At 41.5% G+C, this 14450-nt stretch overlaps 1 protein-coding gene across 3 annotated transcripts in view; it reads right to left on the bottom strand.

Moving 5' to 3' along the window:
• rtf1 (RTF1 homolog, Paf1/RNA polymerase II complex component) overlaps positions 1 to 14450 on the bottom strand; it is a 129991-nt gene that overhangs the window by 32360 nt on the left and 83181 nt on the right. For all 3 annotated transcript variants that reach the window (XM_069918129.1, XM_069918128.1, XM_069918127.1), the window contains exons 6-8: positions 4583 to 4694; positions 3440 to 3575; positions 413 to 590 (exon numbers count right to left, since the gene is read on the bottom strand). In XM_069918129.1, the coding sequence (XP_069774230.1) occupies positions 413 to 590; positions 3440 to 3575; positions 4583 to 4694 (426 nt within the window). The remainder of the gene's footprint in view (positions 1 to 412; positions 591 to 3439; positions 3576 to 4582; positions 4695 to 14450) is intronic.

The raw sequence follows: 14450 nt of genomic DNA, 5'->3' as shown, positions 1-14450 counted from the left end.
AATATACTGAAGCTGCAGTGCTTAGAGACAACCAAGTTTTTTTTGAGAGTTGTTGGGAGCAATTTGAAGACAAATGGAACTTGTGTTGTGGTAGTGGAAAAACTCTGGGCACCTGGAAGTCAGTCATCAGACTGAAACCACGAGTCCAATGAAAACAAATGATCAAATCCACGACAAGGCAACAAGTCATCATATTAAAATCAACATTGCACACCATTCAATGAGATAAAGGGTGGTCACCAGAACACAGATTGGCCACAGGACTCCAGCCCACAAAGTAGGGTAATGATCGAGGAAAAAACTGTTCCCTCCATCTTTATCCCTTAATTTAAAAAAAAGTTTCTCTCCATGTCCACCTTTTCATCACCTCCACAATCTCCCTAATCTTCTCTCATCACTGCTCCACACTTACCCTGTACACTGGCTTTCCATTGCTGTTTCCAATGCCAATACGGACAAAGCAACCGACCGCTGTTTTGGAAAAGAAGGGCATGTGACACCATCGCTCCAGTTTATACCGTGAAAGCCTGATTTTGTTGAGCTCTTCTGGCAAAGTGACAGGGAGCGACTTGGCTGGAACTTCCTCTTTTCTGACCAAATAGAAATAACTAAAATTAACCTTGCAACAAGGAAGCAAAATCTTGTTGGCAGCACAAAAATAGCAAAGAATCAAAAATCATATAACAGTCCTGCTTTTGATCACTATCCATCTGCAAATCCACTTCGGCAGACACAGGATGAGGGTCCTTCTGCAATGCAATTTATCTTGCCGTTAAATGCCAATTGAGTGTACAAATGGAGGTGGCACAGTTAGAGTAACGATTAGTGCAATGCCATTACAGTGACAGCGATCAGGACCGGGGTTTGAATCCTATGCTGTCTGTAAGGAATTGGCATGTTCTCCCTGTATTTGCGTGGGTTTTTCCTGGGGGCTCCAATTTCCTCCCACTGTTCCAAACATACCGAGGGTGTAGATTAATTGGGTGTAATTGGGCGGCACGGGTTCGTGAGCCTAAATGGCCTGTTACCATGCTATATGAATACATTGTAAAAAAAATTAAATTTAAATGTCATTTAAAACAGCAATATTTGCATTAAAATCAACACCAGCACTTTTCCAAGTTCTGCAAAAATCTCTGGAACACAAGGGCTCCATCTACCAGCTATGGGGAAGGCCAGTTAGGAGTGATACGATTTGAAATGACCCCATGGAGGATGGTGGCTCTTCAGACTTTTCATGTGGAAACTGTTTATTTAAAACAAATTAAGAGATATCCAGACATCAAAAGTAGGTTTATAGGTGTAATGTAGGAAAATTGTGTTGAGATAGAAGAGCAGCCATGGTCTTGATAGAACCATGGAACACTATAGCACAGAAAAGGGCCTTCAGCCACGCCACACTATTTTTTTTCCCTGAGTCCCATCAACCAGCACGTGGACCATAACCCTTGACACCACCCCGCCCTCCCCCATCCATGTACCAATCTAATCTTCTCTTAAATGTTGGCATCTACCACCTCACTGGCAGCTCGTTCTATACTCACTACTGAGTCAATGTTCCCCCTAATGTTCTCCTTAAATATTTCACTTTTCACCCTAAATCCATGCCCTCTTGTTCTTGTCTCACCCAACCTCAGTGAAAACATCCGCTTGCATTTACATTATTTATACCCTCATGAGTTTGTCCATCTATCAAATCATCCCTCATTCTCTGACGCTCCAGGGAAAAATTCCTAACCTACTCAAAGTTACCCTATAACTTAGCTCCTCCAGTTCCAGCAACATCCTTATAAATATGATGAAAATGGAGCAGCATTAAAGGGCCAGATGGCCTTCTCTTGCTTCTTTCATTCTCTCTTGACAACTGCATGCTCAAGTTCCCTTTGCAATGCTCTCATTATTATAAAGATGGAATCATATAACATGGAAACAGGCCATTCAGCCCACCAAGTCTATGCTGACCAACCCGTCCATATTAATCCTAATTTCCAGTCTTTTATGCCTGGGCAATTCAAGTTGTGAGAATTCTGGATATCCATCACTCTCTGGGTGAAAAATTCCTCCCCCCCCCCCTCCCCAGATCCCCTCAAAATCTTTTCACCCCCTTCCCCTACATCTATGTCCTCCAGTTCTATTTTACTTTGAAATAGTTAAATGTTTCTTGCAGTCTACCTTACCTTCTCCCCCCACCCCAAAGTTATATATTTCAACTATTTCCCTTCAACCTCCTCCACTCCAGGGAAAATGGACCTAGCCTCTCCTCATGATTGAAACCTTCTAGTCCCAAGGCAACACCCTGATGATTCTCATCTGAACCCTTTCTAATGCTTTCACCTCTTCCCTATGTGAGGTGACCAGAACTGCATGCAGTCTGACAAATATTTTATAACCTCCCTAGTCCAGACTAGAGAGGCTATCTGAAATGCCCTCTTAACCATATTATCCACCTGCACTGGTAGTTTCAAGGATTTTTGGACTTGTACATCAAGGTCCCTTAAAATTCAGTTGAGGTCACAGCCTCACCTCATACCTGTATGGATTAAACTCCATCTGCCATTTCTCAGCCCTTTACGCCAAGATATGCACGTCACCCTAAGATGATCTTCCTCAAAGTAAACAACCACTGATCTGCAGATCACCTGCAAATTTACTGATCATGCCTCCTATATCCACATCCAGGTCATTCATGTGCATTACAAACATCAATGGTCTCAGTACCAGTCCATGTGGTACACCATTGGCCACAGGCTTTCCTAAATTGTAAAAACAATCCTCTATCATCACTCTGCCTCCTACTGCAAGCCAATCTTGGGTCCAATTTGCACGAGATCACACAGGCTCTAACCTATGATGTGTAATCTTGCCAAAGTCCATGAAAGCCACACCAATGCAATTTGTTACTCAAAAAATTTAATCATTTTGGTTAGACAAGATATGCCCTTGTCACAGCCATCTCATTCCCTTGTCCCTCAGAATTTTTAATAACTTTCCTACCACTGATGTTCATCTTACAAACTCTCAGCTGCAATATCCTCTCACTGCCCATAACTACCCATTTCCATGTCTCAACTTTCCACTGACTCATTGAATTTGTTGGAAAATTCTATCTCCACAGAAATGGCTTCTCCATTTGGATTTTCTAAATTTAACTGCACGTACTTCTGCACCATCTCTCGAACTAATTTCCTCATCAAATCCTTGCTTTTCCCAAGCAGATTACCCATTGCTCGCATTCAATTCCCTTCAAGTCAGGCAGGTTAGAACAACTGCTGAAACGTTTGGTAGTTTACATATGACCTATTACCCTTAAGCTTTAGCCAAGGAGCATAAATTTAATTCCTCCACCAATTTTTGTTTGGAAAAGTAAAAGGAAATGACATCAGAATTGTCTACACAATCAATTTGCATAGATCATAGCAACATTAATACATGAACATACTCTTCCTCTTCATCAGAAGATGAAGACCTGGATGATCGATCGCTCTTCACACTAGATTGCTCCTCTTCCTCCTCCTCTTCATCATCAGAATAAACCTCACTGGCTTTTAGAGGCTGCTTCCTGGCCAATAGTTCAGCTGAAAGAAACAAAACAGTTCAATCTTCAAATTTGCCAGTGTCCTTGATGGTGGCTGAAGTGCTATTTGTTATTCTTTTTCCAAGAACACGTTCTCTTAAAGTGCAATTTCATTGCCCTTACTGCGCTCACCAAGGTTATTTCATAACACAATTTTCCCCTCCCATTAAGCTTGAATCACCAGGAAATACAAATATCTCCTTGTGCTACTCTGACATGTTCTAGTGCACCTATTCAAGGAGCAGTCCTACCTTCCTTGCTCACAAATCATGCCATCTATCACACTCAGAAGGATCTTAGGCTTCTAATGCATTCCTCTTATTCATCCTTTCCACCACAGCAAAGGTTATTGGTTTTCTTTAAACGTCTCTTCATGTCTGTTCACTCAAACAAGGCACCTACTGCTCACAAGAGAGTTTATTGCATTAATGTACCCTGTGTGATTAAAAAAATAGCTCAAGGATGGCAACAACTCGTTTGTCTCAAGCCAGCGAACATGCTGAGGAAACTTACCACAAAAATGAGTAGCAATGATTCAAGCTCGAAAGCCAGTAGTATAAGCTTTTACCTTCAACATTCCTCACCCAAAGATTACCAGTAGGCAGTATAGTACTCACTATTCATCTGGCATATGCTCCTCCAAAAAGTTTTTTCAGCCCCATCCATTTCTAAACTCCCAAAATTTTTCTTTGCACAAGACCTTTTCTCACCCTGTGATAAATCTCAACCTTAAATTCCCTTGTTTTCCCCTGAATTTTACTGCCATCTTAATGACCTAAGTCAGTTGGGAAAATGAATAACCAGGCAGAAAGCATGCAAAGAGTGATTGGGGTAAAGGGATAAAAGCAAAAGGAGAACAAGCACATGAGAGAGAGAAAATATTGAGCAGAACAGGACCAAGAAATCGATCTGAATGACACAGTCACATTCCAAGTCATTGAGACTTTAAAAATTCCATAGTTTAACCTTCGCAAAAACTTCAGAACACACTAAATCAGTGTTGCTCACCTGTTTTGTTTTTCTTCTTTTCTCTTTCAGCTTTCAACTCCTCCATTGCCTGAGATTTCTTATCCTGTTTCTCATCCCTTCTTGATCTCCGTTCTTTATTGTGAGACATCACCTGCAGTAACAAACAAAATATTTCAGCCAGGCCAGGGTTGTATTCAATCATGCATTTATAACCCTTAAAGCCTATTTCAGCAACTTTAAAAAAAATGCTGGCTTTTCTTTGGCAGAGAGAAAAAAAAAATCAGTAAAAGTAGGAAATATTCAGGTCACTCAGGATTTTTAGAGAAAACATACAGTATTTCAGTTCAATGTCCTTTGCACTGCATTAAATAATGGACCATGAGGCTTCGGTGTTTCAAGCAAATGTATACCTTCAATTTATTAGGCAAGGCAGTAATATCCAGCTCCTTGAAGACATGACAACTAACTTTGCAGCAACAAAAACATTCATGTGTAGCTACCATCTCCTTCCTCTGGCCAGACCCTGTGGCTAAGTTCACACAGCTTGTGGCAGTCATCCAGACAGCTGAAGGAGTTCAATATGGACATGCTCGAGGCTCTAGGTGCCAATGGTGGTCCATTTTTGTCCAAGGTGGAGTTTCCTTATCTTGTTGCACTCACCCAAGTGAATGGGATGTATCCTGTCTCCCTGCTGAAATACTTGAGAGTGATAGAAAGTTTCAGGGTAATCAGGTTACATTTGTGGCTGGTCCAGTTAAATTTTTGTTTGGGAGGTTGATGGGGCAGGATACAATTATGATAATACCATTGAACATAATAGGATATTGTTGCGATAACCTCTCATTGACTGTCAGACTCAAACTCTTTCAGTATGAATGCTATCTTGCGCACATTGTGAATGAAATGCAGCTGGATAGTCAGTAAACCTTCTCATTCAGATCTTGTTAAAAAACCCGCTGATTAAGCTAAGTCCCAGAACTTCCACAGTGATGACTTGAGTGAGGAAGTATTGAACTCACACATTAAACTATTACTGTTTGTGTGAGGTAAGATACTCGCTAGCACAGAACATTCCCACCACTTGAATCTTTCTTGGGCTCCAAGGTTGATGGCAGTCTCTCTTGCCTTACTCCTGAACAAACAATGCACCAAGTGATACAGACAGGACCCAGATTCAGCTTTTGGTAAATAATGATGCTTGACGGTGCTTTACTAGGCTGATGTGGTGGTTTTTCCTGCTTTTATTTTTGCAGACAGGATATACCTGACCATTTTCAACACATTATTGACTTGATGGGCAATCGCTTCTGAAAAACAAGTCTTCAGCTCCATGGTCGAGATGGTTTCAGGGTCAGTGGTTGCATTCAGTAAATGTAACAAACAATGTGAATTGGCTGAAAACCAGCTCTTGCAAGAACAAAAGCCTCAGAAGTCTAGACAGATCAGGTTTAAATGCACCTTCACCTTTTGTACTCAAGTACATAGCTGGCATGGCATGGAGGAAGGAGTTTCTATTTAATCGCTCACCACAATTCATTACAGTGCTAGAAATTCTGTGTTTCAAACAGGTTCATTAAACGGGGCTCACCAGACTGTCTTGAGTATGAATATATCCTTCACATCTAGACATTACAACAAGGCACCGGGACCAGACAACATACCTGGTTAGTTACTGAAAAACAGCGCAGACCAACTGATGGAGACCCTTGCGGATATCTTCAACACATCACTGCAGCCGTCCATTGTCCCCGCTGGTTTAAAGACAGCCACCATCATCCCAGTACCAAAGAGGCCTCAATAACTACAGCCCTGCAGCACTGACCTCCATCATTATGAAATGCTTCAAGTATCTGGTGATGGAATGCATCAAAGTGGACCGCCCAGAGTCACTGGATCCATTTCAATTCTCTAATAGACAAAACGATTCCACTTCATCCTGACCCACCTGGAGAACGACACCTCATATACCAGGCATTCAGTTTGTTGTTTAATAAGATAACTCCCTAGAGTCTGGTAGAGAATCTGTCCTCACTGGGACTCAACACCCTTCTCTGCAACTGGATTCTGAGCTTCCTGATGACCACAGCCTGCCTGGATCGGCAGCAGAAAGTCGAGCATCGTCACGGTGAGCACTGCAGAACCTCAGGGCTGTGTGCTCAGTCCGCTCAGGTTCATGTTACTGGCCCTCAACTGCAACATCAAATTCACCTACAACAGTGCCATCGAGTTTACAGAAGACACAACAGTGGTTGGCCTCATCAGCAACAACGATGAGTCGCACTACAGAGAAGTGGAAAATCTCATGATATGATAAAAGAATAACAACCCGAGTCTCAATGTTGACAAGACAAAGGAGATGATCGTGGACTTCAGGAGGACCAGGAATGACCACCATCAACTACACACAATTAACTCTGTAGTGGAGAGAGTAGAGAGCACCAAGTTCCTCAGAGCCCACTTAACAAGTGATCTAATCCTGCTGGCACAACATCACCTCACTTGTCAGGAAGGCACAACAGCAACTGCACTTCCTGAGAAGAGCATGTCGAAATAAAATAAAATTGGGGAAGGCCTCCCAACCCCAACAAATTTACGTGATCAACCAGGATCATTGTTTGAAGAGAGCATGCAAAATCGTTGAGGATCCATACCACCCATCAGGGAAGAGATACAGGAGTATCAGAGCTAGAACCATCAGGCTCCATGGTTTGATGCAATAGTTAAGTGATAGTTCTCGACTGCCATGAATAGCCAGCTGAGTGGCTTGATCTGTTCTGAAACTATACCTCACTGGTACCTTCGTACATTAGCAACTTCAGTGTTAAAAGCAGATTTTCTTAATAACAGTCAGTTGGTAACTCCTGGAAATAGTCGTCTATGGATGCACCAACAATGGATTGAGTCAACTTGATTTTTCCTGACATTTAATTCTTCATCTGGCACAGAGCCAGTCAAGCAACAATATTCTTTCAATTCAGATTCTTGGCAATTCATTTGCAATTCCAAGCACTTCTTCCAAGAGATGCTCATCATTGGAGAGTGGAAAAAATATCGTAACAACCCACAGGTTTCCAGCAGCAATGTTTAAAATCCCAGACCAGATGCTCTCGCCATAGCACCATCTCTAAATGGATTCTACCTGCACCAGTTACATGACACAAATATTGCTGGAGTCGAAGAGTGTCAAAGGTATTGAGATATGGGCAGAGAAATGATATGTGGGCTTTAATTCAAGCAAGACAGAACTGTTGCAAATTGGGAAGCAAAATGTAAATGGAAATTAATGACAGGACCTTTCGGAGCATTGATGCATAGAAATATTTGGGGATCAAAGTCCTTCATTCTCTGAAAGTGACCACACAAGTAAACAGGGTGGTAAGGAATGCATTTGGTCTTGCGTCGTTCATCAAGGCATTGAGTTCAAGAGTAAGGAAGTCATATTTCACCTATACAAAGCTTTGTTTAGGCTGTAATTTCTGTAAAATACTGCATGCCCATCTTTGGAAGGATGTGGAGACTGTAAAGTGTTACTGGAAGAATTTTATTTTATCAGGAAAAGCTAGAGATTGGGGATTCGCTAGTTAGGTGAATAGATAGGAGGTTCTGTGAACAAGATAGAGACTCCCAAATGCCAGGCAGAGTCCACAGCATTCTGGAGCAGGAGGGTGAGCAGCCAGATGTCATGGTCCATGTTTGTACCAATGACAAACAGGAGCAGGCATGAGGTCCTGAAGAGGGAATTTAGGGAGTTAGGAAGAAAGCTGAAAAGGAGGACCTCAGGGGTGGAATCTCGTGATTGCTGTCTGTGCCACATGTCAGTGAGGGTAGCAATAGGATGCTGTGGAAGATGAATGCGTGGATGGTGCTGGGGCAGAGTTCAGATTTGTAGATCATTGGGATCTCTTTGGGGAAGGTATAATCTAAACAAAAGGGATAAAGCATTTGAACTGGAGAGTGACCATTATCCTGGCAAGCAGGTTTGCTAGAGCTGTTTGGCAGGAGGATGGGATCCAGAATGTGAGGACAGAAAATAAAGCAGAAGATGGAAAGGACAATGCAATGTGTTGTGGGTTTTTGATGAAGGAAACAGGAGAGGAAGCATGAATGTAGTAAGTTGGAGGGTTTGCAATGTCTCTCTTTCAATGCAAAGAGTATTAGAAATAAGGGAGAAGAACTTGCAGCAAGGATCAGTATGTGGAACTATGAGGTTGTAGCTGTTACAGAGACATGGCTGACAAAAGGACAGGATTGGTTGAAGCAGGTTTAAAAGGAATAGGTTGGGAGGTGGGGATGAACATTACTGATCAGGGATATTATCACAGCTACAGAAAGGCAGGAACCATGAGGAAGCATCTACTGAGTTGATGTGGGTGAAGTCAGAAATAGGAAGGGAACAATCATTGTATAGGGAATTTGTCAAAAGGGCTCCAAATAGTCCTTGGGACATTGAGAATAGAAACCCTGGCAGATTTTGGAATGGTGCAGAAATAACAGGGTGCTGTTTCAGGAGACTTCAACTTCCCAAATAGGGCAGAGGGATAGATGGGGTAGAATTTGTCAGGCATGTCCAAAGTTTCCAGACAGTATGTGGATTTAGTGAGAGGCCACACTTGATCTAATACTAGGTAATGAACCTGGTGAGGTGACAGACCTCCCAGTAGAGGAGCATTTCAGTGATATTGAACACAACCCCATGAGCTTAAGCATAGCTATGGACAAAGATAAAAGCAGACAAAGTGTTTAATTGAGGAAGGGCTAATTACGCTGGGATGAGGTAGGAACTAGCAAAAGTAAATTAGGAACAATTGTCCTTGGGAGAAAGCACAGAAATTATATGGAGGATATTCAGGGTTCACTTGTGCAGGGTTCAGGATAGGTCTGTCCCAGCGAGACAGGGAAAAGATGGTAAGAAAAGGAAACTATGGTTGACAAAACAGGTGAAGCAGCCAATTAAGAAGAAGGAAACATACGTTAGATTTAGGAATCAAAAAACAAGAAAGGCTCATAAGAATTTTTTGGTAGCCAGGGACTTAAGAAATGACTTAGAAGAACTAAGAGAAGGTCTTGGCAACTAGGATTAAGGAAAACCCTAAGATATTCTCTGCATATGTGAAGAACAGAGGGATGACAAGAGTAAAGACAGGGCCACTTAATGATAAAGGAGTCAACATATGACTGGAGGAGGGAGAAGGTTGGGGAGGTTGTCTGATTTAGAGAGCATGCCTTATGAAAACAGGTTGAGTGAACTCGGCCTTTTCTCCTTGGAGCGGTGCAGGATGAGAGGTGACCTGATAAGAGATGTTTAAGATGATGAGAGGCATTGATCGTGTAGATAGTCAGAGGCTTTATCCCAGGGCTGAAATGGTTGTCACAAGAGGACATGAATTAAGGTGCTGGGCAGTAGGTACAGAAGATGTCAGGGTTAATTTTTTTTAAAATAAACACAGAGTGGCGGGTGAATGGAATGGGCTGACGTCAATGGTGGTGGAGGCAGATACATTAGGGTTCTTTAAGAGACTTTTGGATATCTTTGGAGGTTAAAAAAAAAAGGCTGTGAAAACCTAGTAATTTCTAAGGTAAAGGACATGTTCAGCACAACTTTGTGGGCCAAAGGGCCTGTACCATACTGCAAGTTTTCCATGTTTCTATGTCCCAAATGAATACTTTGCATCAATATACACCAGAGAAAAGGACCATGGCCAAGGTGAATAGAACAAGCTTGTACACTAGACCATGTTGAAATTAAGAAGGAGGAATTGCTGGATGAACTTAAAGACATTAGGATTGATGAGCCACCGAGACCAGTCGAGAAGTACCCCAGGTTTTCATGGATAAAGAAAAAAGATTGTTGGGGCATTGACAATGATTGTTGTGTCTCCTTGGCCACAGGGGAGGTGCAGGAGGATTAGAAAACTGCAAATTTTTTTAATGTAGACTATTTCAGCTAGTCCATGCCGCCCAATTTAGACCCAATTATCCTACACCCCCGGTATGTTGCAAATGGTGGGCCCTGGGGAAAACCCATGCATACATGGGGAGAATGTACAAACTCCTTACAGACAGAACAGGATTTGAACGACTGGTCCAATCGCTGGCGCTGTAAAGGCATTGCGCTAACCGCTACACTGCTAACCATGCCACCCAAAGTAACAAAATAAATTAATGAAGATAGGGTGGTAGATGTGGTATATATGGATTTTAGTAAGGCATTTGACAAAGTTACCCAATGGGATACTCATTCAGAAAGTCATTCAAAAACTGGTCCAAAGGTATTATACCTAATTACATGCAGCACTAGAAATAAAGTAGCTCAATTTCAGATCCTTGATTTTCCTAGATTACTTGAGGTGACTATTCTTGACTCCTTTTTTTAATCTACAATCTTCCCATAAAGGCTGAATCTCTTAATGTTAATTTGGCTGATCGAAGACGAGCCCTATTAGTTAAAAATCAAGAACGCCTGGAAGCAGGATTTCACTCTTTCATTGTCTAATGAGGTTTGGGACTCCATTTTTAGTTTGATTAACACCTCTTCCTTTGCGTGCGACCTTGTTTGCTGCAATTTAAAGTGGTCCATAGAGCACATGTGACTAAAGTTAAAATTGTCTCGTTTCTATTCAGACATAAATCCTCAATGTGACAAACGTAAAATTGGTGATGCTTCATTAGTACATATGTTCTGAACCTGCCCTAGCTTAGAAGAAGTTTGGAAAGATGTTGATGTATTACTGACTTCAATTCAAAGCCAAATTTTATCTTTCACTTCATTGATAGCCAGACGTGGAATTTTCATGAAATGGAAAGATAATATTCCACCTACACATGCACAATGGCAAAGAGATTTTATGTCTTGTTTAACTCTAGAAAAAAATAGATATGCTGTCAAGGATTCAAATGACGAGGCCCATTTATGGACTATAATCATAATTTTAAGATTCATGTCATTCGGGAATTTTGGCGCTGTGCTGTCCCTCTCCAAGTTGTAATTTGATTCATACATGACAATTTTCAACCATGCTTCAAAGGGGTTTTGAAATCGTTTGGGTTTTTTTCTGTAAATCTTATTTTATTGTTATGATCGTGCTCTGGATTTCCTTATTATGAGAATATTGCACAATGTTTTTAAAATTTTATTTTATTTTTTCCATATCTTGTAGTACATTGTATAATATTACTGTTCAATCATTTAAAAGTATTATTTAAAAAAAAAAGAAACAAGGTCGATGATCTTGCAGTACAGCTGCAGATTGAAGAGTACAGTGTTGAGGCTATCACTAAGTCGTGGCTAAAGGATGAATAAGATTGGGAGCTGAAGTCCAAAGATATACGGTGTATTGGAGGGATAGGTAGTTAGGTAGAGGGGATGGCGTGGCTCTGCTGATGAGCAACAATAATTGGAAAAAGGGACATCGGATCAGAAAAGGTAGAATCCTCATGAGTTGAGTTAAGAAATGGTAATGGTAAAAGGACACTAATGGCAGTTTATACAGTCCTCCAAACAGCAGCTAGGATATGGATTACAAAGTACAACTGGAAATAGATAAGACCATGTCAGAAGGACATGGGGGATTTTAACATGAAAGTAGATTGGGAAAGTCAAGTTGGTAAAGATCTCAGGCGAAAGCATTTGTAGAATGCCTATTTGGAGAAGTTTGTTGAACCCACCAGGGGAAATCAGCTGCTCTGGATTGGGTGCTGTGTAATGAACCAGAGGTGATTGGAGAGCTCAAGGTAAAGGAATCTCAGAAGGCAGTAATCACAATATGACTGGTTTCACTTTGAAATTTGAAAAGGAGAGGCTAAAGTCCAATGTATCAGTTTTTCACTGGAGTAAAGGAAATCACAGTTGCATGAGAGAGGAATTGGCCAAAGTCGAGTGAGAAAAGCACAGTAATGGGGAAGACAGCAGGTGAGCAATAGCTGGAGTTACTGCGAGAAATGAGGAAAGTGCAGGACAGGCACAGACCAAAAAGAAAACAAAATTCTGAATGGTAAAATGACAACTATGGCTGACATGGGAAGTTAAAGCCAAGAGGAGGTCATACATGGAAGCAAAAATTAGTGGGAGATAAGATGACTGGGAAGTTTCTAAAAACTTAGAGAAGACAATTAAGAAGATGATTAAGGAGGAAAAGATGAATTATGAAGGAGGTTAGAAAATAATATCCAAGAGAATACTAAAAGCTTTGTTAAATGTAATAAGAGTGATAGAAAACAACACTGGACAAATTGTAATGGGAGACAAGGAGATAGCAGAGGAATTGAATGAATATTTTGGATCAGTCTTTACCGTGGAAAACATTAGTAGCATATTGGACTCTCATGGGTCTCTGGGAAGGGAAGTGAGTGCAGTCAAGATCACAAGAAAGAAGATACTTGGGAAGCTAAATGATCCATGGGTAGATAAGTCTCCCGGACAAGATGAAATGCACCCTCATTTTCTGAAGGAGATAGCTGTAGAGATTATGGAGACGTTCGTAATGATCTTCCAGGAATCAATGGTTCTGGTGGACTGGAGGATCACAAATGTCACTCTGCTGTTTAAGAAGGGAGTGAGGCAGCAGAAAAGAAATTAAAGACCTTTTAGCCTGACCTCAATGATTGGGAAACTATTGGAGTGGATCGTTAAGGATGAGGTTACAAAACACCTGGAAGTGCATGAGAAGATAGGCCCAAGTCAACATGGTTTCCTTGAAAGAGTGACCTATTGCAATTTCTTGAAGCGATCACAAGTTAGATAGATCGAGTAGATGCAGATGTTGTGCAGTGGGATTTTCAAAAGGCCTTCGACAAGGTACCAGACACAAGGCTGCTAAACAAGATGAGAGGCCATGGAACTGCAGGAAGGATACTAGCATAGGGAGAGCATTTCCCAATTGGCAGGAAACAGAGGAGGAATAAAATGATCCTATTCTGGTTGGCTGCTGGTTACCATTCCTTTTTATGTTGTATATAAATGAGTTGGATTATTGAAAAGATATCTTTGAGGATACTGAGGCTGCAGAGAGACTTGGATAGATTAGGAGAATGGGCATAAAGGTGGCAGATGAAATACAATGTTGGAAAATGTACGGTCATGCACTTTGGTAGAAGAAATAGATGGGCAGACTATTATTTAGAGGGCGAGAAAATTCAAAATTCTGAGGTGCAAAGGGAACTCATGCAGGATACCCTAAAGATTAACCTTCAGGTTGAGTCATTGGTGAAGAAGCCAAATACAACATTGGCATTCAGTTCCAGAGGAATAGCATACAAGAGCATGTAATGTTGAGACTCTATAAAGCACTGGTGAAACCTCACTTGAATTACTGTGTACAGTTTTTGAAGCTGTATTTGAGAAAAGACGTGCTGGCGTTGGAGAAGGTTCAAAGAATGATACCAGAAATTAAAGGGTTAGCATGAGGAATGTATGTCAGCTCTTGGACTGTATGTTGGGGGTACAAAAAGATGGGTTGGGGGGGGGGGGGGGAGGGGGGACTTAAAAAGGCCTGGAGAGTAGATGTAGCAAGGATGTTTCTCATGAGTAGGGGAGTCTTGGACAAGAGGGCACAACCTCAGGATAAAAGGGAGAAAATTTAAGAGAGAGATGCAGAAAAATATCTTTAGTCAGTGAGTCTGTGGAATTTGTTGCCACAGCTGGCTGTGGAAGTAGGTCGTTGGGTGTATTGACTGGTATTTGATTAGTCAGGGCATCAAAGGTTACAAGGAGAAAGTCGGGGAGTGGAGCTGCACAGGTTGATAGGATAGTTAAGAAGAATAATGGGATGCTGGGCTTCATTAGTCGGGGGATTGAATTCAGGTTCATGAAGTGATGTGGCAGCTCTATAAATCTCTGGTGAGACCACACTTAGAATATTGTGTTCGGTTCTGGTCACCTCATTACAGGAAGGACGTGGAAGCTATGAAG

This window comes from Narcine bancroftii, chromosome 2 (genome assembly GCF_036971445.1).
Source record: "Narcine bancroftii isolate sNarBan1 chromosome 2, sNarBan1.hap1, whole genome shotgun sequence".
Taxonomy (NCBI): domain Eukaryota; kingdom Metazoa; phylum Chordata; class Chondrichthyes; order Torpediniformes; family Narcinidae; genus Narcine; species Narcine bancroftii.
This window is presented reverse-complemented; position numbering and strand designations above follow the sequence as displayed.